The sequence below is a fragment of the Sapajus apella genome, unplaced genomic scaffold, assembly GCF_009761245.1.
Source record: "Sapajus apella isolate SASKATOON/1434 unplaced genomic scaffold, GSC_monkey_1.0 scaffold2, whole genome shotgun sequence".
NCBI lineage: Eukaryota > Metazoa > Chordata > Mammalia > Primates > Cebidae > Sapajus > Sapajus apella.
Window position 1 is genome coordinate 5,207,531 of NW_022436942.1, and position 26,676 is coordinate 5,234,206.

General features: G+C 33.5%; 1 protein-coding gene across 17 annotated transcripts in view; it reads left to right on the forward strand.

The window, feature by feature from the left end:
• The window catches only part of SOX5 (SRY-box transcription factor 5), a 1,011,218-nt gene that overhangs the window by 629,796 nt on the left and 354,746 nt on the right, over window positions 1-26,676 (forward strand). For 13 of the 17 annotated variants that reach the window (XM_032284196.1, XM_032284284.1, XM_032284236.1 and 10 more), the window contains one exon: window positions 23,874-24,105. In XM_032284196.1, coding sequence (XP_032140087.1) covers window positions 23,875-24,105 — 231 coding nt within the window. In that variant the 5' untranslated portion in view covers window position 23,874. The remainder of the gene's footprint in view (window positions 1-23,873; window positions 24,106-26,676) is intronic. The other 4 variants (XM_032284295.1, XM_032284302.1, XM_032284177.1 and 1 more) reach the window with 1 other exon arrangement.

Consider the following 26,676-nt stretch of genomic DNA (forward strand, 5'->3'; position numbering starts at 1 on the left):
TTATAGTCTAAATAGTACCTTTATCTAGTTATTCATTAAAATATTTATATACCCTTTTCATAATACTTGTTCTTAGTCATTATCAATATTCATAGACCTTGTAAACAGGATACTTTTGTTTTGAATCATGCTATTTTACATACAAATATTGTACAAACTGCTTATATTGGAGGACCTCAAATAAAGTAACTATGGAAAATTGAAGCCTAGGTAAGATTTTTCAGATTTTCTCCATAACATACTTCTTTTCTCCCACTTATAGACAGTTTGGCAAGCATATTGCATAAGGAATAGGTCCATGGGTAAAAGCAATGGTATTCTTGTTTTCTTTTAGCTCTTCATGAGAGGATTCATGGAAACAATGTCAAGAAGCTTCTACTTCCAATTCCTATGTGATCTTCCAAAAAGTTGTGATTTCTGTACTCAACTTGGACCTAAATCAAAATGGGAAATAAAATGACAGCAACAGAAATGTCAGTAGTCCATGCTGGGAATTTTGTCTTAGAACTAGTCTATTACTAATCTAGAGAATCATCTGTCTAGGCTACCACATCTTCCTAAAGATTGCAGTAGGCAGTCTTAAAGTTTGTCTCTGACTTGAAATACACCGAGGATCATCACTATGTTGAACTTTATGTTGTTTGTAAGTGAAATACAACAACATCTTAGAATTAGAAAATTATACTTCAGGTAAATTAAAATTAAAAGGCAAATTTTTAAAAACTTCTTTTCTGTTGCTTTTGTAGAAAACACTTAGTTGGGGAAATTTCTGTTTAGAAGCTTATTACTATTAATATTTTAAAACTAACTTTTTAAGCAGAGATTTAATAAGTATTTCAGAGAAGAGAAAATGCCAAAAATGAATAGACTTTAAGGCAATAGTGCTGATTAAATAAATGCTGATGTTTGGCAATGGGGCTGTGGGAGATAGATGAGATATACAATAGAGTCTACTAATCATGTGTACAGGATTTTCTGGGACAGTTTTAATGTCAAATATAGTGACAAACCGTCCAAATCATCCAAAAGTCTCACCATTTTGGACTCTCTGTTTTTCAAACTCTCACTCATTCATAGCTGGTATAAATATATTTGCCAGAAGATATGCCATTTTGGGGTTATTTTTGTAAGAGATAGTTTCTGTATGTAATGCACTTCAGAGAATATCTGCAATAGAAGTAGTGTGGTAGGCAAAAGCATAGAGTTTGTGGTGAAAGGCTTAGGGTTGAATCCTGTGCTGCTACTGAAGCTGTGGGACGTCAAGCAAGTTACTGCACTTCTGATCCTCGACATCTTCTGACCTTCATTCCTTGGCTTCCTTGGCCATAAAATAGAGATAGGAATAGTACCCACTTGCATGGTGGTTGTAAAGATAAGATAGATAGGTGGGTAGGTAAGTGGCTACACAGATATGGAGATACATCTCAGTGTGATATCTTAGTTACTGTATATTAGCTACATTTTATTACCACATTTAAATGAAAGAACTCTGGCTAAAGTGACAACAAATACCAAGATATTCTTGGATAGTTTTATTATCAAATGTATTGTTACTGTTAGATTCACATTAAATCAAAGGTTACAAACTGATGTACTGGCTATGGGTGTTTCTTGTTTTTCTTTTGATTATACTAACATTAAAAATCTGGACATTCCTCATAGAAATCCAGATGTTTGGTTTTTCATCATAATTGTCATAATCGTCATAATTTTTCGGCAAAATACCAATTTCAATTGGAAGCCGTGAACCTCAGTGAGGTCACAGGAGCCCCTCTAGTCGGGGTTTCTGCAATCTGCCTGTCACTTAAACCTCCCCCCCACCGCAAACACACACATGCACAATGCAGGCATTTGCATAGTCATTTTCTTTACTCATTAGTAATTCCTATTAATTACCTTTCAGTTTCTGGTTTTTTATTATTTTCTGCAGTGTATCCTGATTTTCAGTGTAATTTTTAAAATACAATTTTGGCTGTATGGGGTAAAATGGAAGAATTGGGGGCCATTTTCCTTATATATATATGAATCAGTCTCTGAGATATAGGTAGGAAAAATATTTGAAAGACATGGTTAAGTATAGCACAACTCTAGTATATGCCAAATCCATGCAACTAGAAAAATAATCAACAAATTAAGAACTAGGTTCACTACCTGAAATGAGTTTTTGGGCAAAATATTCAATTTCATTTTTTAATCCTAAAATATTGTTTATTGCCAACTGCAGGTATTTTAACTAGTAATTTAAGACTTAGTCCCTTCTTTGTAGTAGAAGGATGTGTGGCACTTGGAGAAAAGAGAAGATGCTAAAATTTTATGCTCTTGTTACCCCAAATTAAAACTCTCTAGGAACCATGTCCTTTAAAATACTTTGAATAAATTTAAAAAGCCAGATGAAAGACTGTAAAAATTATTTATAAAATGGAAAAACTGAGTTAAGGTAAATATTACAGTTGTATTGTTAGTAGGCATAAAACATGCATATAATATTCTCATGTATCTGTCTATATATATACTAAATATAAATGCCTGCCGTCTTGGAGGAAGAATGAGGAAAGAGTAAATATTTCAAATCTCCCACCAGTCTTAGAATACAACTCATATAACCTACTACCAGTTTTTGTAATTTTATTTTAAGAAATGAAGGAAAGCATGCTGTATAATTTATAACATAATCACATTCATTGCCATATCATGAAGAATTACTCATAATTACTTAGTAGATACCCCATTGATTGACTCTCTTGAAACTTCTTATTTATACCATTATAATTTCCATTTCCCAACATTTTTGTTCTTTTAACTGAGACCCATTAAATTCTGTTGCTAATCATAATATACAATATAATAAAAATAGTAGTCAATCATACCCAGTTTTTTAAAAAAGAATAGTAAAGTATCAGCAGTCAGAAGAACCAGAAATTTCACCTAGTCCAGCCTTTTGGAGGTATGCATGAATCCTCTAGCATTCCTGATATATCATCTGTTTTCTATTTAGATATTAAAAGTGTTCTGGAGCACACTACCTGATAAAGCAAGCAAAATACCATCGTTTTTGTTTGGCTTTGACTGTTAGAAGGTTATTTTTATTTTTTGTTTTTATTTGTTTATTTTTTTATTTTTTGAGGAAATGTCTCATTCTTTTGTCTAGACTGGAGTGCAGTGGTGCAATCTTAGCTCACTGTAACCTCTGCCACCCATGCTCAAGCGATTCTCTTGCCTCAGCTACCAGAGTAGCTGGGATTATAGGCATGAGCCACTACACCCAGGTATTTTTTGTTTTTGTTTAAATATTTTTAGTAGAGACAGGGTTTTACCATGTTGGTCAGCCTGGTCTCGAACTTATGGCCTCATGTGATCTGTCCACCTTGGCCTCCCAAAGTGCTGGAATTACAGATATGAGCCACTGTGCCTGGCCAGAAGTTTCTTTTTAATACTGATCCTAAATGTACCTTCTCTCAACAGTGTTTTTTATTCTTTTAAAAAATCTTGTATCTCTGTTTGTAAATTTATTGGCTATTATATAGCATTGCAATTGTCTTTTTATATGCTAGCCTTTACAAGAATGGGCACCTGGCACATAGTAGACATTCAATAAATATTAAATTAATGAATGAATAATTGGGGTTCTGTCCTCTAAATATAACAATACCTCTGCCACATCATGGTTACCTTTCAACAATTTTCTTAGATGTGTATAGTGAGCTGTGTGTTCTGTATATAACACAAAAGATTCATGTATAAAATTTTAAAGATTAAGATTTTTTTAGATACTAAAAAGCCCTGATAGAAATTCCATAGGCAGTCATCACCAGATGAGTTGGTAAAAATATTTAAAACCTTGACTTTATTGGTAGCTCCTGGATTGATTCCCATGTTGATACTGAATTGAGAATTCTAATATTACATTCCTTTTTAATTCCCCTTGGGTTTCTAAGAACCAGAAAGACTACATTGATTATTTATTATAAAATGTATGTTACCCAATGTTTGCAATTAAAATGATATCGGTAACATTGAAATATTAATTTCCCTTAGATTATAATTCTTTACTGTTGTTTATATTTATCCACATTATCTCCAAAATATGAATGAGGGCTTACATTTCTTGACAGTACACCGACAGCAGTGCTTATTAATTCTGAAGAGTTTCTAAATAGCCCATGAGCTGAGAGGTTATAGTCCATATGGCAAGTAATGGGTGGTGTTTAAACTATCTCAACATCACTCCATTTTGAAGTATCTATTATTTCATGCTGCATTTTGGTGATAGCCTGCAGAAATCTACCTGGAACTGCATACTTTCTATTGATTTTCTTTTGCCAAATGATTGATGGCACATTCTAGTTCAATTGTTTTCTCTTGGAGTGTGTGCAGTTATACTCCTTTGTTTTCAAACATTTTATTAGAAGTATAAAATATTTTTAGATGAACAACATGGTCATTTTGGGAATATTGATGGCCAAAATTATTGATGATAGTGTACAGGAAAGAGAGTGAATCAACTATTTCAGTAGCTAAATAGCTACATAGATTGAAAAGGAAATTCTTACTAGTTTTTCTTTTTTCATCCTTATTTCTTGTGATAGCTTGATTTTTGTGGTCAAAAATCATCCTTTTTGGATGTAACCTCATAGTCTTCAGATGGCCCTTCAAAATGCTGGGTATGAATCTAAGCCAAACTTAAGCATTTGTGATCTTGCAGTGCTAGTGCAGCAAGTTCATTGATACAATGCACCTGTGTCCCACATTTATTCTTTACAATAGAAACCCATTTATTTGGAAGTCTTAAGTCCTGCACATAGAATGAAGGAACCACTGTTTATGTGAAGAGCAGTTTCTAATGAAACTTTCACAATGACTGTATCATATAATAACATGTCCTACTATCTTTGATTTTAAGGGGATTCGGCATCTTTTAAAGAAGCATGTGGTGGGAATTTCTTTTTTATTTGTTATTTGGAAATAAATGTCATGTAGCAAAAACCATATTCTGAATTCCTAGAAATGGGATTAGGTTTTGATAGGTTGATAGTAGGAAGCCTTATTAGCACAGCTCTCTTTTAACTTTGTTTGAAAGTAAAATTACTTGAAGACCCGGGATGCTTCAGAGTCAGTCGTAAGAACTTGGTTACTCGCTTTTCTAGCAAGATTCAGAAATCTTAGCTTCACACCATGAGTTCTAAGTCTTATTTTTTAAATTCAGAAATGAAATTTTTGGCTGTATAAAAATATTAAAATAACTCTTGACTCCTTTTCAAAGGTCCAAGTATATTAAACACAGATGGCTTTTCATTGCTAATTAGATTGTGTCCTATCCTAACCTTTACTATGGTTTACAGCTAAGTGGTTAAAATGAGATTCAATTCAATTTCAAATAACAACAATAATGTTAGATAGCGTTTATTAAGAATGTATAGTGTTTGGTTTGGTGCTACATGTTTCTATATGTACTCATTTACTTCCCTAAACATCCATAAATAATGTGCTATTTACATTTCCTATAAAGGGAAAACAGATTCAGAGAGGTTAAGTAACATGATCAAGGTCACCGAGGTAGCAAAGGACTATAGCTAAGACTCAGGCTAGGTGTGTCTAATCAAAGGTCATGGTCTTAGACATTGCCTTCATGCCTCTACTTTGATTTATTATGCTTTATGTTAGGTCCTTCATTATATTGAAAAATCAGTAATACTGCTTTTGCTTCAGAGTTTACAATCCAATAGTAAATTTGCTTTTATTTTGGTTAGGAAGTTTCTTCTGGATTAAATGTCTATTAGTTGAGTTTCAGTAATGGAAAGAAAGACCAGAAATGTGAGATATTGTATTTTTGTCTAGAATTTTCAAGTACCTTACTTACTATAGTAAAAAAAAGTTAAGTTAAATTTGAAAGAAGATAAAAAATGAATGAATATGAACTACTAGTATAGACTTTAAAACAACTACTTTAATTAATAATGAGACTAGTAATTGATTTTTTAAACATCCAGATCCTTGGGAATCAGTAAGCTCTTGCTTATGTTTACATATTTTGTTGTTATTGGTATTACTCAAGTATTTGTCAGTGCCTCTTCCCTCTAATTCGCTTTTTTCTCCTCCATCATGATAGAAATGAAATTATTTTTAAGGAAATAAAAATTGAAACATTTGCTTCTAGATATACCTCAAGGAAATCCTGATTTCTAAATTGGTTTGAAGTTACTTGTCCTGGCAAATCAATGTCTATTTAATTAAGCCTGAGTTGCATTGCCCTAAATTAATTCCAACTACTATCATAAGTGGAAAGCATCATGGAATATATCATGGGATATTAATTGAGGATAATGTTTTACTTTTTTAACAGTAAAGATGTATTTGTAAAACTGCTATGAAAAATAAATTTAGAAAACCATCAACTTACCTATTTTAGTTCCCCTCTCTAATGTTTAAAAAAGAATGTAAGACTCTATTATGCAGTGAACACCAACAATAGTTGATTTCATAAGAAATGAATTTAGGGCTCTGGAGATGGAGGGAACAGATATTAACAGTTAATAATTATTATTTTGAGATTATTCCAGAAGTTATTTACAAAGGTTTTAATTTCTTTAGAAGTTTTCTGTGATAAACTGAAGATTGAGTTACCCTTCCAAAGCTTTACCTGTGTTAACAAGGATGAAATGCTGGGTCAGACCACTATAGACTAAACTATTGGGTAATAAGATAACCCATATTATCTTTTCTAAGCATTTAAATGAAGAAATTAGTAAACAGGATATTGTCTGTTCTATGTAAGAATTAGTAATGAATTGTCAATCTATTCAGTGCCTTTTTGAAAAACAGTCATCAAATATTTGCCTATCAGGGTGTAAAAAGATGATGTGGCAAAGAGAGAAGGAGCTAAAAAAAGAACTTTAAAAAAGTTAGGAAAAGAAAAACATGTACCTAATGTAGATCTAACAACAATATTCAATAAAAGTTTGTATTCAAATAAAAGCTGTAGAAATGAGAAATGTATTTTTAATTTGGGTGAAATCCAGTTTAAAGCCTGCATTTTTTCATAAAAATATCTTATATTTGACTTTTAATTAATAATGAAAATGTGATAATATTTGGAGCAAGTCTAGCTCCAAATTCTGGTTCAGCTACTTTCTAACTGTGAGATCTTTATCATCTTAGGTAGTATCTCTGAGCTAGTTTCTATCAGTAGAATGGAGGCGATGATGTGTCTTTTGTAGTTGTAAAACATATTGCTTTATTGAAATATAATTCAGTACCATAAAATTTACCCATTTAGTGTATGAGTCAGTGGTTTTTAGTATTTTCAGAATTGTGCAACCATCACCACAATCTAATTTTAGAATATTTTCATTACTCTAAAAGACATCTTGTAACTTTTAGCAGTTGTTCCCCATTTCCCCTCCCCACCCCACACCCTGCCCAAGACAACCACCAATCTATTTTCTATACATATTTTTCTATTCTGCATGTTGCATATAAATGGAATTTTAGAATATGTAGTCCTTTGTGAATGGCTTGTTTCACTTAGCATAATGTTTTCAAGGTTCATCAGTTTTGTAGCATATATAAATACTTAATTCATTTTTATTATTGAATCATGTTCCATTGTATGGATATGCCACATATTGTTTTTTTCATTCATCATTTAACAGAAACTTGTCCTGTTTCCACTTTTTGGCTATTATGAATAATGCTGTTATGCACCTTTGTGTACAAGTTTTTGCGTGGACATATGTTTTCAATTTTCTTTGGTATTTACCAAGGAGGGGAATTGCTAGGTCATATGGTAACTCTTTAGAAACTGAAAACTGTTTTTGAAAGTGACTATGCTATTTTACATTCCTAACAGCAAACTTTGATGGTTCCAATTTCTCCACATCTTCTCCGACATTTGTTATTGTCCGTCCTTTTTATTTTAGCCATTTTAATGGATGTGCAGTGACATCTTATTGTGGTTTCATTTACATTTCCCTGGTGACTAATGCTTTTGAGCATCTTCTTATGTGCTTATTGACCATTTATATATCTTCTTGGGGGAAATGTATATTCAGATCCTTTTCTCATTTTAAAAATGGATTGCCTTTTTATTGTAAGTTTTTTATGATAGTTTCATATATATAAATATATACACACACCATATATACATTTATATATAAATTGTCAGGATTCTTTATAAATTCTGGATGCAATTCTCATACCAGATATATGATTTGCAAGTATTTTCTCCCATTCTTTGGGCTTTTTCACTTTATTGTTAGCATCGTATTCAGTGCAAAAATTTTTAATGAAGTCCGATTTATTTATCTGTTTTTTTCGTTGTTGTTGTTACTTGTGTGTGTAGTGTCAAATCTAGCAAACCATTGCCTAACCCAAGGCCATGAAGATGTACTTCTGTGCTTTCTTCTAAGTGGTTTATGGTTTTAGCTCTTACATTTATGTCTGTGGTCCAATAATGGGTTGTTTTGGTGACCAGAAATAATACATGTAAAGCATCTAGCACAGTCATGGCATATATCAATGTGTAATTAGTGGGAGTCATTCAAGTTGCTCAGAAGCCAAAGTTCATGAATATGTACTAGAACTTATCTTTAGGTCTCTCTCACATTATTGTTCTTACTGCTCTGCAAGGAACTGTAAGGAACAAAAGGTTTATATTATTTTAAAAAACAATTCCAGAGAGGTTTTAATCATTATAGTTTATTATTAGTAAGTCATTTATGGTAACAAAAATGCAAAGATACGGAAGAAAAACAGAACAAGTTTGAGCAGATTTAAGGTTCTCTTCTTCATTTCTGTAAGTTTGTTAACATCAAGACATACTATAATATACACAAAATAGACTTTCTGGGAAATATATTGAAATTGAGGAAATTTGGCTTATATTTCATGATCATTTTAATAAGTATTAGAATGATTAATATTTTTAACATATCTTGAGATGTCACAGAATGGTGTCATCTTTAGTGGTTTAGTTTTATTTTTCAAAATAACATTTTGTTGGGTTTTGTAAATATTGGATAGATTATCCACATGTATTTTTGGAAAGTTAAGTAAGTAAGGAGAGGCAAGGTGAGAAGTTTATGATGGTAAGGAGGTTTAAACGTTCCCTTTTGCAACGAAATATTTTTTGTTTTTCTTTTGTATTTCACTTCTGTATTATGATTTGAATATGACATTGGCAGGTACTTTTTATGTATTTTGATATTAAAAAAATCTGTTTCATAAGAAAAAAATACTAGGAGGTAATTAATTACTTGTGAAAGTGGACTACTGCATGAAGCAAGTTGGAATGAGAGTAGCTGTTGCTATTGTACCTAAAGCAGCCATGAATGTTGGGAAGAGGTTGATCTGAAAGCAACTACTGTATAGATAATAGTTTACTCTGAGGAAACTATGTTTTATGTTATAAATATACATTTCGCGTTTAATAGAAAAATGTACAGATTGGGGAAGAAATCACATTTTACCCCATTTAAAAAAGGATAATGCCTTTAGGTCATTGACAGGACAGTATGAAGAAGACACTGCAGCTGCAGCAGTCTTTGGATAAATAGTGGATTTAATAATGTTCAAATATTTGTCCCAACCTCAAAAGACACCCTGAAATAGAAGTAACTTTGCAGATGATGCAGCTCTCTCCATATAGATCTGGTGCTTCTTGCCTAGGGATTTCCTTGGGCATTTATTGTGTTTTGCTTACTAACCAATGCAGTTATGGTAGCTATCTTTGTGGGGATTAGGCTTCAGTCCTTTATAAATAATGTCAGCATAGAATGTAAGAATGACAAACTTGAAAATAGGAAATGCATATTTAAATCTGCGGAAAATCTTCCCCATGGTTTGATGTTCTTGGACACATGAGAGCTAGGATTTTGAAAGGATTAATTAGCTTAGCCTAACGTTTTTTTAAATTTCAGAATCATATCTCACAGTTGCTACACACTTTGAGTATGCACTTAGCCAACTCCCTTTCAAATATGTATCTACAAGAAACACATTCTTTAAAATTTAAGCTGTATACCCTAGATTTCAGCGCTCATTCTACCTCTATTATATATGCTTTAATATATTTTAAAGGCATGTATCATTTTCTAGAGTCCTTAGCATAAATAACTGTGTTGAAATCAAAAGTTGTTGATAATATTTTAGTAAAAAGGAATTCAAAGCAAGTAAGTTTATACAGCCTTTAAAAATGTTTTCAGGGAACTGTGTGTGGATGGTGTGATGGAGAGGAAACCAGTATTTTGAGAAGTCTTTAAATGATCATGCCTCCATAAACTTGCCAGCAACAAAAAACAAAAAAAAGGGGATGGAAGGAGAGGTTGGGGAGGATTCAGTCCCCTTTGGAACACAAAGGTCTTTCAGTTGTCGAGGATTGGAATGAGGGTGTTTGGGTAGTGGAAAAAAAAAATGTTCTAGCATGTGGTAATGAGGTTAAAAAAAAAAAAAGAAAACAGCAATGGATGATTACTTTTCTCCATCAAGGCTCCTTTATCCTCATAAGCTCAGACAGTGGTCAGCATGTTAGACACCCCTCCCTGTTTTATCCATCCCTTAACTATGTTCTTTGACAGGACTGGTTTATACAGCTGGGCCTTTGTTAAGCTTTGGGAGAAACAGTGGAGAACAGCAGAAAAGATGGCAGACTGAGTACCTGTAAAATGTTAAACGGTAAATACTCTATTGAAGTGCAAGTTTCCAGCTTGAAGGTTTTGCTTTTATTTGATTAAGTTTTTCTTTTACAGTTTTGTAAGGTGATTACTTTTTAAATTTTTGTTTTAATTTTTGTACTGACAGATTTTGTGGTGATATGGATAAATTGTGTTAATCAGTAAAGTTTCTTATCAGCTATATTCTAACAAACGATGGGAATGAACTGAATTATATTACCATCTAAAATTAGATATTCATATTATAGTGTTGCAGAAAACATCTCCATTGTATGTTCCAAGGCATAGAACTGATTGAAAAGACAGAGCATATAGGAAAAGCTGTTTATTTCAAAAGGCTTATCTCTATGGCATACTTTTAAAGTATGAACAAATGGGAACTTAATAGTAATATTACTGTTAGCCCTGTTTGAAATACACTGCAAATCTTGTACTTATTGTGTGTTTATACTTGTCATACCATTGCTGGAGTTTGATGGTTTTCTTCTCTACAGTATATGCCATAACCTTTGAATTTTTTTATTTTGGGAGCTAGCATTCCTAGCTTGCCCACAGTGGCAGTATGAACCATGCTTTTAAACTTTTTTTTTTTTCTATCTAAAAACAACAGGGCATGTGCTAAAACCAGAAAGATTAATGGGAAAAGAAGATAAACATTTAAGACATAAAGTAAGTTTAGAGGTCAAGCTAGAAAAATAGGAAAGCTTATGGATTTAATTCATATTCATCCAAGCAAAGGAGCTTTGGCATGAAAGGAGCCAATGAAGAGGCTCAGCATTCTTATAACATCAACCATAGCTGCATCCTGCTGTTTTGGAGTTTGGGTTGATAGATGCTCATCGTCTCTGGCACTGCACCCTTACTTTTGGACTTTTCCTAATGAGGATGGCAAATTCTTTATTTTTGCTGGGAAGTTCGGAAAATTTATCTTTGTCTAGTATGCCTGTCTCTCACATCAGAAGCTGTTGTTTGAGGAAAGATTTGTGCACTGTATATACGTTCCTTGCTGTCTATTTTGAATATAACATAAATATTTTCTACTTTGTACATTTTCAACAGCTGCTGTAGAAACAGGCTGTAACCAAGTCTGTATGGGGCATGGAAAGAAAGAATGAGCCCCCTAAATTGGCCAGAATTTAGCAATATATAAACTGTTCCTTGTCAGGGTTATTTGGATTCCAAAGAGGGTAGGGGGTCATAAGATTTCTCTTCATTGGACTACTTAGACAGTCAGTTTTCAACAAATTGGATGCTGATGTTCAGTACTCATTTTAGCTGTGGGCCTCCTTTCTCATTTCTGCTAGTGAGAAAGCATTCTCTAGAGGTTTTCTTTAGACGGCTTAACTTGCTTGATTTCACAATGACCTTTGAAAATAAAAGAAATTAAAACTAGACTGGTTACTTAATTATTTTTGTCATCATTATTAGATCCTAAATAAATTAAACATGCCACAGATTTTATTTCAAGACATACGCCATGCTAAGAATAAGTCACTTTTGATTATGGGGCAATTTGCTATTTATTTAGACTTAGCCAGTAATGTGAGACGGGAGGGAGAGAGCAAGAGTGGGGATGGGCACTTTAACAGGAAGAATCCCAGATAACAAGTCAGGGAATGATGCTCCAAATCAGTAAATAAGGATTTTGTTTTAGAAAATAAAATTTGATTCCCTATTTGCAGTTCTGCCATTGCAGTACTGTAAAGTCCTAAAAGGGTCAAAATGACCAAGTCATTAAAACAAATGAAATAATATTTTTATAGAGGTCTCAGTATTATTAAGCCTGAGTAGATATTCTTTCCTTTCAAAACAATTTTTTTTTGCTTATGCACCTCACCTGACCAGTGTTACCCATGAATGAAAACCCACCTTCTTCCATAAGTATGGTGAATATGGTGAACTGTTTTTACACATTATTACAAACATTCCCACATATGCATTTGTGTTCATATGTAGACGTTAATACATCGTCATAAGGATAACATGAAAAAATTGACTTATATTACTGAGAGATTAGTAGTAGTAATATTTAGGAATTACATATCATTTGGCTTTCCTTTTCGTGGGTTAACAAATGGGAAGGAGTTTTTTTCTACTTCTGTATTTTTTTCTTTGAAATACACAAAACTTTCAACCAAATAGTTTTGAATTATATAGTATTGAATGTTGTTAGCATCAGATCATGATTAAATTAAGGTGGTATGGTCCAATCCTTAATGGAGGGGTTCCATAAAAAAGAAATATTATTAATGTTCATTAGCGTATCATCAGATAGTAAAGTTTCTCTTTCTTCTGCTTGTCCTTCTCCTCTTCCTCCTCTTCCTTTAATTCCTCTGTCTTTCTCTTTCTGCATGCACGTGTGCACACATACACACGTGCACACACATGGTTGCATATATAAACAAGACACAGCCACATCCCAAACTTCGACCTGACAGGTTTATTCCAGGATAGAACAATAGAATGGAATTAATTCCTTTTCACTAGCAATTGTTCTGATAGACAGCAGAAAAGATTGTCTCGGTAGCAGGGATTCTGCAGATAATTTTTAAAGATACCTTATTAGAGATATTGAGAATTGGTAAGCATTTTACACAATAATTTTTTGCTATCTATTCAGCTGTCCATAACCTAAAATTTATACATATGGCAACCATATGTCTCAGAAAAATCCAAAAGGTTTCTGATTTTTAATACTTTATTTCCTTAACCCAGAAGCACGCTATTACTCATTAATCAATTTGTTAATTCTCTGAACTTTTGGGTCAGAAAAATTGTATTTATATTAAACACGGGGCTTTGGTTTTTTCGTACTTCATATTATTAATAAAAGATTTTTACAGCCTATACCGGAAGAGACATTTTTTACTAAACCCTAGATTCTTCCCCTCATTCCTGTGTCTGTCCCAGGAATGGGATATGTGGCTACTCTGCTTAGCTTTCAGACACACAAGGAGCTGAGCATCTGGGGAAACTCAGGAGGTGAGCACTTTCACGCTGACTCAGAGACCAGCCGTATGACTCCAGTCTGGCGCTGTCACGCCTGGTTATGGAAAGGCAAGAACAATGCCTCCCTTGAGAAGGGGGAAAAAAGTCTAGTGCAGTCACAATTTTGATGTAAAATTTAAATCATCCCTCCACATCCTGTGGACTTAGAGCTGTCAGAAAGGCAAAACCCATGCTCAAATGGAAAAAGGTTTTTATTGCGTTAAAAAGTATACATTTTCTAACTATAAATAAGAAGCTCTAGAATCACAGATCTTAATGTCAGATTATTCTAAGTAATTTATAGATAATCAGAACAAAGTGACTTTGATATTTTTAACTTGTAGATGGCTGAAGGTTAAACATATTTTTCAGTTTGCAATTAACAGCAAATGTATAACAATACGTGAATTAAATAATTTACAACAAAATGCTCTTTATGGACTTGTGTTGTTTTCTCCCAAATATGCATTTGGTCATTTTATCTGCAACTTAAAAGAAATTTCTCTTCAATACATAAAAGTCTTAATCATTTCTATTATTTTTCTTCAAGGTGACTAGGTTGAAATTTAGTATCTTTGATGATTAGAGAGATTCTATGATCAAATGTTTGATATCTCAAATAAAGGTGTTTCTGCTTTAGAGAGAAAGAAATAACATCATTGTAATTTTTAATGATTCAAGATAACGTTAGGCAAATTTTTAAATAGAACTTGCTTATTGCCATACTCTTTCTTGTAAATCATGAGAAAAGTATTGATGATTTTTCAAAACAATATAGAATTATGTTAAAACATTTACTATCTCTTCTTAATGAAAGTGAATTTGTGCGTAGGAGTCATACAAGGTCCCCTAAACTAGTTTTCCTTCAGTTTTCTTATATTTATCACAATTAACTCTAATTAATCTTTTCCAAGATTTAACAATATAAAATGATTTCAGTGGAGTTTAATTAAATGTTTTTTCTTCCTTTTTATTTATGAGGACTACTCTTGTTTTAGGCACATAGTAAGTGTGGATTAATATCAAAATAATGTAATGAAACAGACATTTTAGCTGGCAAATATAATTGTTTAGATAAATTTTGACTCCATAGCCCAACTATTATGTTACTCATAATAAAACAATCTTCTTACTAGAATGTTTTCTGGGGGTCTCCAGACCATAAGACGAAGTCTAATATTGAAATAAAATTTTAGTGATTTACAGTTATTAGTGAAACAGTAAGAAAAGAAAGCATAAAGGAAAAACTGATTTATGAATTCTGAATCATTGTAGGATGGAATTCGGCTGCCATGAGCTGTTTTTAAATGTTTGTCTCCCGGTTTAGAAAAGGATAGAACAGTAGCTAACAAGACAAAAATGGACATTTTCTAGTGAGTTTTCCTGCTTATTTTAGGTACATTATATTAAAAACTTTTAAAATATCCTGTGTTCAACTAATAGTAAAGAATCACTCATTTCTTTCAGATAACTACAAGACTCAGATTCTGTTTCTGATCCTTTCCTTGTCTATCTTCAATGGTTTATTTTTTCTCTTTTTTTATTTTATACTATTTCCTGGTAGAAACCTGTACCTTTACATTGTTTTGCTCATCTTACCCTCCCCTCCATCTCTGACTTCAGTGGCATGGAAGAGGCTGGGAAAATGTATTTGGTAAAAGTAGTGATGCTAGGAAAGAGAAGAGCAAAAAGGTGGTGAACAAGTGAAAAGTGATGATCTTCTTATCAGAAAGAAGGAAAAGTGTAATGAACTACCTGATCTCAATGTGGAGAACATCTCAGAAACTAAACATGTGGCAAGGTAAACACGGGGCAACCTTGGTCAAGATCACTTCAAAAGTTGTTGGTGACCACCTTTTTGATGAACATGTTTTTAAATACAGTTTAAACTTCTGTAATGTATATTTTATATAAACTCAGATTACATTTAACAACAGAATGCCAATTTATTCATAAGTAAATATAGCTCAAAATTAGTTTTGGTTTTAGATTTACACGTTATGGTAAATTTTGTTGATCTTTACTCGTGAAATATATAGTAAAGATTACAAAGAAGTTTATCTTTTTTATTCTATGTTGACTGTTTTTATATGTCGATGAAATCTGTGTTTCTACTTCAATTTATATTTTATGTCAGCACCTGATGAACTTGTTCATGCCTCTAAATAACAATGTAATGAATGAGGTCTTTGTATGTGGGAAGAAATGGGTAGAGAAGTATGGAGATTGACATGTTCTATATCAGAAACTGATGGCAAAGAGGATTTAGAGAAAAGAAAAGAAAAATGGTATAAAAGTTTGAAAGACTGCATGTTTACCGTAAATAAATTTTCTATTTAAAAGACTTTTGAATATTACCTATGACAGACTTGGTCATAAAAATTTACATGGAATGCTCACAGAGTAAACTCTGAACTTAGAAAAATAAAGATGTTCAAAACATGTAAAAGGGAAAGTATGAACTATATCATAACAGTAATTGAAATTCATAGATAAGAGTAACGAAACTGATGTTTCTTTATTAAAAACGTGATATGCTGTTTATGCATCAAATATAAGTGTTTGTTGTTTCATTCATTTGAATTAAAACCTTTCTATTCAAGCTCAATTTCTGTTTTGATTTGCTGTATTGGATAAGTAACATTCTATTGTGAAAGAATCTTTAATGCACAGTAAAGTTTAATTTCTAATACTGATTAGCCTTTTCACAACAACCTTAATTACAAAAGGAACTAGACAAGTAAATGTAAATGTCCTGGACAAATATTCTTGCTACTAGAAAAACTTAAGGCACATAACTTCCAGAAAAGTATTATTCTCTTTGACTTGCCAATTTTTATTTTGCTTTGCATATCCATATTCAGTGTTCCCTTAACAAGATGCATTTTATTAAATATTTTTAATTAAAATAAAATTTTTTTGAGACAGGGCCTCACTTTGTTGCCTAGCCTGCAGTGCAGGGCCACTGTCATAGCTCACTGCAGCCTTGCTCTCCTGGGCTCAAGCAATTCTCCCACCTCAGTCTCCTGAGTTGCTGGGACTACAGGCATGGGCCACCATGCCCAACTAATTTTTGAAATTTTTTCTAGAGACAGAATCTCCCTGTTTTGCCCAGGCTGCTGTTGAACTCTGGGGTTCAAGGAATCTTCCTGCCTTGGTCTCCCAAAGTGCTGGAAGAAAAGGGTTAGCAACCATACCCACCCCTGTGCGTCTGATCCATTCTTCATTACCCTGTTGAATTCTTGTATTTTCTGAGAAGCATTTTCCCATTAGTGAGATACCATCTATTATCTATCTATCTCCTGTTGCACTCATATTTTTAAAAAGGGATGTACCTTTCAATATTCTTTCTTGATTTATTAATTATGTTACTGTCTATTGGGTACATAGTATCTTTCACTAAATGTTTTTCCACTAATGAATGAACGAATGGATAAATGGATGAGTAGGTATATATCTCCTGTTTCCATCTAAACTGTAACGTTCTTAAAGGTGAAGCAGAAGAATCATCATATCTAAGTTGCCTGTTTTATTTATGACACAAAGGTAACTTGGTTGGCATAAAATAGGGACTCATTCAATTTATTAATTTATTCTTAAAAGAAATACATTGCCAACTATGTGCTAGGAATTACACTACCTTATTAATTGTATCTCATTTGGCGTAGAGGATTAGAATATTTGGGAAAACAAATGCAGAGCAATTTGGAAAGGCCTTTATCATACACGTAAAGTCACATCCTTCACATTAATTTTGGCGACAAAAAGTGAAGTGGTCAAAAACAGAACTGTACTTGCAAAAACTTTACTTGAAAGATATTTTACATGGCATGGGAACTGAAGAAATTAAAAATAACATTCTTATTTTCCACATGCTTCTATTGTAGTTGCAGATACTGTACATACTAATAAAAATAATTTAATAAATTTTACATAGAATGATTAATTTTTTTATGTATGCTACTGAGAAGGGTTGACAATGTAGTTTGAGATTGGACATTGTTGCTTCTGCCATGGTGGTAAGAAGGGATGGCTTTGTAGCAGAACTGGAATTTGAGTTTCCTCTTTCTAGATATTTATTTTTGCAATTTTTTATATAAAACTGCAAACTTTAAGATAAATAATATTATCATTCAGAAGAACAACCAGTAGAAGGCACTGCATCCTAGGATTTTAATTTGTGTATTATCTAGTCAAAGGTTAAAATATTTAAAGAAAGAAACTTTAAACAAGAATCTACTGTATAAGGAAAATAATCCCTATTCTGAGTCTTTATTTTATATTGTTCCAAATACGTAATATCTTTAACTCTGTACATGTTGTCATTTTCTAGAAGAATTGTACCAAAGAACATATCCTAAAAAGAAGTTTTTTAAAGTTTTTAGCAGTAAGTAGGTGATACCTCAGTAATAACCATTAATAATTAACTATGTAGTGTTTATTGGTAAATTTATTTAACTCTTATAGTCTTTTACTTACACATGTTAAATAAATGTATTTTTAATCAGAGCTATACTGTTTTTCACAAGCTTTTAAAAAACATTATTAGAGCTTACCAATTCCTTTATGCTAAAATTATTAAGGAAGGATAGTATTACTGACCTCTATTATCTCTGACAATTCTGAGACATATTTGAAGCATAGTTGTCCTATAAGGTTAAATCTTAAAGCTATACAGAGGTAGGGCATAATCAGAGGGTTACTGGTTTTAGTTAGTAGTTATTCATGTTGCTTATATACTGGAAGACTATTATTTTCAGAAAGGTTCTAAGTACTGGGCAAGTAGCTGTGAACAAAAATATAGTCTGCCTATGAGATCTTATAGTAGGGGAGATTGACCATAAACAAATAAGTATAAAATATGTCAAGTGATTATAAAGGCTGTGAACAAAATGCATAAGGACTAAGAATAGGATTGGAGTGCAGGTTTAGGAGGAATGACCAAGGAAGGCCTTACTGAGGAAATAATGTTTGAGCAGAAAACTAAATGAAGAGAGGGAGAAGGCAAGTGTATGTCTGGCGTAGAAGGATTCCAGATTGATTAAAATACCAACCATGGAAAAAATGTGCTTAAATCAATGGTGCGCATCCCTCCCCCACATCTGCTATAACAAATTATGACAAACATGGCTTAAAAAATACAAATGTATCCTTTTACAGTTTTGGAAGTCCGACGTCCTAAAATCAAGGTGTTGGCAGGACACATTTCTTCTAGAGACTCTAGGAAAGGATCTTTTCCATTGCATTTTCTAGCTTCAAGAGGCTGTCAGCATTCCTTGGCTCATGGCCTCATCTTCCATCTTCAAAGCCAGTAGCATAGTATCATCTAGTCTCTTCCTCTGACTCTGACTTTTCTTCTCCCTCTTATAAGGGTGTATATGATTACTTTGCACCCACCAACGATATTTAAAATAATTTCCTCATTTCAAAATACTTAATTACAGAGGCAAAGTCCCTTTTGACATGTAAGGTATTAAGACCTGGACATCTTGGTTTGGGGGTGCATTATTTTTACTATACCCATTGTTTGCAACATTGACTGCATATTAAAATCAGTGGGGAGCTTTAAACATTTCTGATACCTGGTCACCCTTCGGAACCAATAACATCAGAATTTCTAAGGGAATTTCTTTGTTTGCTTGTTTGTTTGAGATGGAGTCTTGCTCTGTCACTCAGGCTGGAGTGCAGTGGCATACTCTCTGCTCACTGTAACCTCCACCTCTTGGGTTTAAGCAATTCTCCCGCCTCAGCCTCCCGAGTAGCTGGGATTACAGGCATGTGGCATCATGCTCGGCTAATTTTTGTATTTTTAGTAGAGACGGGGTTTCACCACGTTGGTCGGGCTGGACTCAAACCCCTGACCTGCCCATCGTGATCTGCCCATCTCAGCCTCCCAAAGTTCTGGGATTACAGGCGTGAGCCACCATGCCTGGCATTCTAAGGGTAAAACCCAGGGATCGGTATTTTTAAAACCTCTCCAGGTAATTCCAGTGTCTAGCCAAAGGTTTAGAACCACTGCTTTATCTTTCTGTTTCAGTCTTACACCTTCTACCCTACCTCTAAGTTTCCTGTCCATGTCTGAACACATTTAGGATATCCTACTTGCAGAGCAATTATAAGGCACGTGGAGAGCCATCAGCCAAGAGCAAAAGACCCCCGTAATTTTATATTTACTGTCACATTTATCAAGAGTAGCTTGATTGAATGCTACAAGGGGAAATGAAGGGAAGGAGACACCTTTCAAAATCAAGTTGTTTTTTACAAGGGAGGCTGTTTCTTGTTTTGTTCGTGTAACTCAGCGATTTCAGGAGTGTTACAATCTACACATGGGATTTGATCCATATTCCTCAGTCTCGTCTTTTTTCAAGTAAGCTTGAACCCTAAATTTATATAATACTTCCTAAAAGCATCTCTGCATCTTTGCTTTTATCATTACTTTCTATGTGAACTTCCCTCTCTGTTTATTATACAGCATTTATTTATTCTTTTCCCTTGAAAGCCAACTGGTTCAACCATTCTGTGCAGCATTTAAGGATGCTCTGGTCCTCAAGAAGCACTCAAATACTTAGCTATAATGTCATCTGGCATTTAGACTGAACTGTCTTTCATTCGTGTTTATCCTTTTATTTAAAATATTCTCAACCAGCTCATATGCTTCTTTAACCAGAGGCTGAGAAATAGGTTTTTTGTTCCCATTATATAAGTGTCTTGCACATGGTTGGTGATCAGCAACTAGTTGCTGATGACTTGGAAGATTTTGCTTGTGTCTTAAAATTAGATGTCAGTTATATCAAGAAGGTTTTTTTTTTTTTTTTTTTTTTTTTTACCACAAAGTGAGTTAAGACCAGTGTTATGTCATCATAGCTCTCCAAGGCAGTTTCACATTAGATTACATTTGTCTGTCTTATGTCAGTTTCTTTGAAGTCTGAGTTGTGTTCATTGGTAAGCCTAGCATCACAGAAGTGACAAAAATCATGTCTGAAGGATACGTAAGAGCGTACACCAGCCTAGATACTCAGATGTTACTGCAATACAGATACATAGTTAGTGTAAGTCATGTAGCGTAAGCTATATATCCCAGACGAACAAGATATGGACATTTGTGGTGCCTTCTTAATGAGGCTTTTTTTCTCTCCAAGATGAAAGATTTGGTAGATGGACAAAAATTTAGAACCTAATGTTATTGGTGATTTTGTTGTCAATGTTTTTTAGAAGTACTGCAGGTCATAGTAAACATGAATAATACAACCAACAGATTGACATCTCTATGTGTAATTTGTTATATAGTTTACTTTTCTGACTTAGTATCATATAATTTAAATATAACCATGACTGTTTTTATTATAATAATTTAACAAATCTTTAAGAAATCTTTTACCTGAGTTTAATTAAAAATACTTTCAAGTTCAGTGCATTAAGAACATTCTATAAAACTCTGAAAATGGAATTGAAATAAGCATAAGATATGTGACATTCCAGGATCAGTTGCCTTCTGGCACCATAACTCTTTCATGTTCAGTGTTATAAAAGTTAACCTTCTTGCTCCCTAGAATGCTTTATATAGAGAATACTTACCCAGTTAAATGGAAAGTTAATTTAGCTTCTGAAATAACTAGAAGTTTTGAAAAAATCTGTCAATGTCTATCTGTCTACCTTAACTATCTGTCTACTTTTGAACTTTCAGTTTTCGTAATTGATGTTAATGATATTAATAAGGTAGAAATCAACAGAAAAGTCATGGTTCTGAAGATCATAGAATTGTATGAACTTACGAATGGCTAGCTGATCTTGCTTTCTGTTTTGATGACCCAGAAGTTGGCTCTTGTCAAGAGACTAGAGGTTTTAGACATTGAGAGACTGCACGTGAGGCTGAGACAGCCACCAGAATACCAATGTATTAATTCCAGTAAGAATGATAATGCCCACATAGACCACAAATGCTAAGGTTTGTATAACAAAGGCATAAGCTCCTTATAGTCAAGCTACGTGCGAAACTAAGAAATAATTAAAAGTTTTATTAGTTTAATAAATCACTTCACAAAGACCTTAAATATTTTAAGTCTGTTCTGTCCGCAAACTCTTTGTATGAGAATCAGAAGTTTGCCTGTAGAACATGGAATCAGAACAGTGGGAATTAAATATCTCTAGTGTTCATGGGTTGTTATGTTTAGTAATATATCAGTTTGGTGTACGATATGATATTGCCAATGAAACTAGAACTATTCTAACTCTGTTAATTCTAGCCCCACATATACTTCTCCATACTTAGAAAATACTTGGAATAGGCTGTGGTCATGGGATTGGAAATAGTTAAAATTACTTGAACTTTGGTATCCAAATCTACTTCTCCTTTAGACAGTGCTGACATGGTAGCTTCCCCTATTTCCTCCTCTTTTTCTGTCTCTTTGGCTGATCAACACCTGTACTATTAAGATTTTATTTTGAATATTTGCTGTTACATTTGGTCAGCTTGCTTCTAAGTATTGCTAGGCAGGGAGCATTTGTCTAATGGGAAACTGTATTTCATGTAGATTTTATAGTTAAACCCTTTAGTAAGCAATCTATTTTCCTCATGTTTGAGTGCTTTTATTTTTTGAGGGTGGGTGAGTCACACTGTAGTTTAAGTTTGTTAAATAAACAGGGGTTATGTCACACTGTAGTTTAAGTTTGTTAAATAAACGGGTTATTTATCGAGTGTGTGTTCTGTGTTAAATAATACAGTAGTTATTTTTCACAGGGTGCATAGTCCATTTTCAAAAAGTCTTATCAGGTAGGTATTTTTCACCTAAAAGATGAGTAAGTTGAGATAGAGAAATTAAGTCTCAAAGCTAATAGGTGACAGAATCAGTATTTTAAATCTTGTCTGATTCTAAAGTCCTTATTTTTTTCTCTTGTCCTATTATTTTTAATAAAATATCTTCAGTGCTTGAATGCATTTTTTCTTTTGAAACTTCTAACTCTAAAAATAATATTATTCAACAATGATTAGTGGCATTTGGGGGAACGCTTTTTAAATTTAAAAATCAGTGATCTATATGAAGAAAGTGTTGTGGTAGTTAGTAAATACTTCCCTGCCTCCCATCTCACTGGTCTAGAATAAGAATGAATGATTTTGTAAACAATCTTTGTTTGTTGAACAACAACAACAACAAAAACCCCAGCTTTTTCAGGGTCAGATTAAGTTGTAAATAGTACCAGAAAGCTTTTTAAATTAAATACTTTAACTTGATTTTATTTCTATGTAAATATTTTAATGAAAGGAAAAGGAATTTTCTATTTAAAATATTTGCCACATATATTTAACCTCTAATAATATTCTTAATCAGTCTCAGGTAGAAAGAAAATGTTTAATTCTTGTTCAGTTATGTAAGCTGATTTTCATGTAGGCTTTAGCTCATCAAAAAAATATATCCATCTTTGGATTTTTTTTCTTTTATTTAAGTATTCTAAGGATAAACAAGTCAGAATTATTCATATCTAAATCATTCATGGAGTTGTGAAAATGGACTTGAATTATTTTAATATTCTCACCTTTTTTGCTACCTCACAACTTTGTTATTATAACTAAATGCCAAAATTGGGTAGTTTGGGGAGGTGAGGGAAAGAAAATTCTCAAATGTTTTAACAGTGATTATAAAATTGATTCAATCCTTAATAATCTTTAAACAAATACTAAACTTTTTGTCAGTTGCTCTGAGGTTTGCATATAACCAATATTTCTACATTTTACAGTAATCTTTCAACAAAATGCAAATTTGTTTTAATGGCAATCATTTATATATTGAGTCTTTTTTTTGATGAAAGAAATTTTAGTTATTTCTCTTCTTTTAAACTGCCAACAGTATTTGCTATTCATAGATGTTCTGTCTTCAATAAGGTCTATCAGAGTGTAAAACTAGATGGGTATTTTTCTTTCCTCTAAAATGGAACGGTCTTTCATTATGCAGTGTTCTTAGGTGAATTCTCTTGTTTAAGAAGCCAGAATACAAGAGAGTGCTATATTAGTGTATTATTCTCATAACAAACAAGCACTGTTCTGTTGCTACCTGCTTGGCCATTGTTTCTGATTGTGTGTGCTTTGCAGTGGTATTTGGATGGTTTCCTGCTCTCTGCTAGCACAAAAAGGCATTTCTGTTACAATGGCCCCTAACCACACAATGACGGCATTAAGGATTTATGTGGAGGTTTCATTATTTTCTCCTCTTTTGTTCCTTCCAGGATGTCTTCCAAGCGACCAGCCTCTCCGTATGGGGAAGCAGATGGAGAGGTAGCCATGGTGACAAGCAGACAGAAAGTGGAAGAAGAGGAGAGTGACGGGCTCCCAGCCTTTCACCTTCCCTTGCATGTGAGTTTTCCCAACAAGCCTCACTCTGAGGAATTTCAACCAGTTTCTCTGCTGACGCAAGAGACTTGTGGCCATAGGACTCCCACTTCTCAGCACAATACAATGGTAGGTTTCTCATGGTTTATTGTGCCTACACTCACTTTTTGACCAGTCTACTCCTCTAATAGTTTGGCCTCAGTCCTTTGCTTTATAATTAACATCTACTTAATAACCCAGATACAAGATTTACCCCTGGCATCTTAGAATTCTTTAAAAGTAAATTTGTTCCAATAAGGAGCATAAGACATGCTATTTTTTGTTTCTTTTGTGTTTTTCAAGAATTCTTGCATTTGAGACACTTATAATTTAATTAGAGGGAAAAACATACAACCTTAAAAATAATGTTTAAGATATTGAAAAATATTCAGTATGAAAGTTTGATGTCATACTTTTTCTAATAAGTTTTTTTTTCTGGTATAGTTACAATGAACAGAGTTTGAACATCTCCACTATGATAAATCAGTGTTTTTCTGTTTTGTCGATTGGATTGTATAATATTCCTTAACAGTACTTGGCATTTCACAGAAGAATATATTTCATAGAGACTATAGTATTCTAATGTGACTATACTAATTTATAACTCAGGCCTACTCACGCTGTTGTTTTGTTAATTCAGCAATTTTTTTTTTTTTTTTTTTGCATCCTATTCTGGAATATGCAACTCAGGGAACATCCTCTGACCTCTCATCCTGGGGTCTAGATCACTGTAAAAGATTAGGAAACCAGGGCTTCGTGGATGAGAGGAAAGAAGGCAGCATAGCATCTCTGGCTGCAGCTTAAACACACACAAACACAAATAAGTCATTGTGGTCCCTCTGAGCAACTTAAATACATAGAATCATACTGTTAAGAAGTTTGTGGGGCACTTACCTGCCATTAAAGGCATCCTCACATTTTCAGCATGGCTGCTTGGGTGGATGTCACGTTTTTATGACCGCTCCACCTTTTCTACTTTAAGGGTGTTCGTGTTGTTAATTTGAACCCGAATTATACGAACAAAAATATATTTTATCTTACATTCTTCTACCTTTAAAAACAGCTCTGATTCTGCTAAATCTTTTTTTTTTCTCCAGGAAATTATTGCCTGTCATAAATATAATTAGTGCTGAAATATGTCCACTTGTTCATGTTTTTGAATTACTGCATGTGGAATTAAATCAAGAAGAAGAATCAGATATCTTCTGATAGCTGTGTAACAGATCAATACTTTTTCACATTAGATTTAAATATTGCCATTCGACATTTCAGCCTCATGGGTCAAGATTTCTTTGGGCATTTGATAATGCCAAGGTTTTTCCACCAAGAATAGTGTTTTAGGCTGGGCACGGTGACTCACACCTGTAATCCCAGCACTTTGGGAGGCCAAGGCGGGTAGATCACTTGAGGTCAGGAGTTCAAGACCCGCCTGGCCAAGATGGTAAAACCCTGTATCTACTAAAAATGCAAAGATTAGCTGGACATGGTGGTATGTTCCTGTAAGCCCGGCTACGTGGGAGGCTGAGGCAGGAGAATCACCTGAGCCTAGGAGGCGGAGGTTGCAGTGAGCCGAGATCACGCTACTGCACTTCAGCCTGGTGACAGAGTGAGACTCCATCTCGGAAAAAAAAAGAGAGAATAATGTTTTAGCTAACTTATATGTCAGACATATAGAAGTGGTGTTTTTAGCACTTCTTGAAGGTATAATAATTCATTTTACCTTCACGGTAATTCAGTGAAGTATTAATTCTGTTTTACAGATGAGAAAACTGAGGCAAAGAGAGGTTAAATAACTTGTTCAGATCAGCTAATTCACGGGAAGACCAGAGTTTAACCAAGCAGCCTGTCTTTGGGGTCCATGCTTACAAACATTATGCATGCTGCTGCTTCACAAGAGCACAGGCATATTTTGTATTCTGATTATCTCTTTTTGGCGAGTTAAATCTTACTGCCCATCATTCCTCCCTCTCCTTTCTACAATGAGCTTATGTAAGTTGTGTACAGTGATCAAACTGTTTACATTCCTCTTACAAAGGTTAGACTAGGAAAAGATGGGAAAAATGTGTAGTACACAGGTCAGCAGGGTGAGGAAGTCAGACATTCCGTTTGGCATTGCATCACTCCTTATGCCTTTTCCACTTTCAATACTTTCATCACTGTCCTCTCTCAGAAAGTATCTAATTAGGAATACTGTGATGGTACCATAAATACAAAAATAAACATTTGAAGAGATGAATATAGTTATGACTAGAACAATACCGAAAAGATCAAGGGAAGATGATTTTAAGTATACTCAAGAATGGGCATGAGGAAACTATATTAAATTATTTATACGTAATGTAGTTTCATGAGGGGATGCAGTGATGCAGATAGTTAATAAAATTTTCCATTTTTAATGGAGAATTCAGTCTAACTAAAAAACAATGAACTGCCTACGCTGTACCATGTTTTAAGCTAGACGCTATGGAAATAGATTTGAGTAAGATACAAACTTCCTTCCTCAGTGAACTTCATCTAAAACAGAAATTCTCTTTTATTTTTTTAGAGACAGGTTTATGCAGGCTAGAGTTCAGTGATACAACCATAGCTCACTGTAGCCTTGAATTCCAGGGCTCTAAAGCAGAATTTCTTAACTGGGGTCTATAGATCTCCTAAAAACAA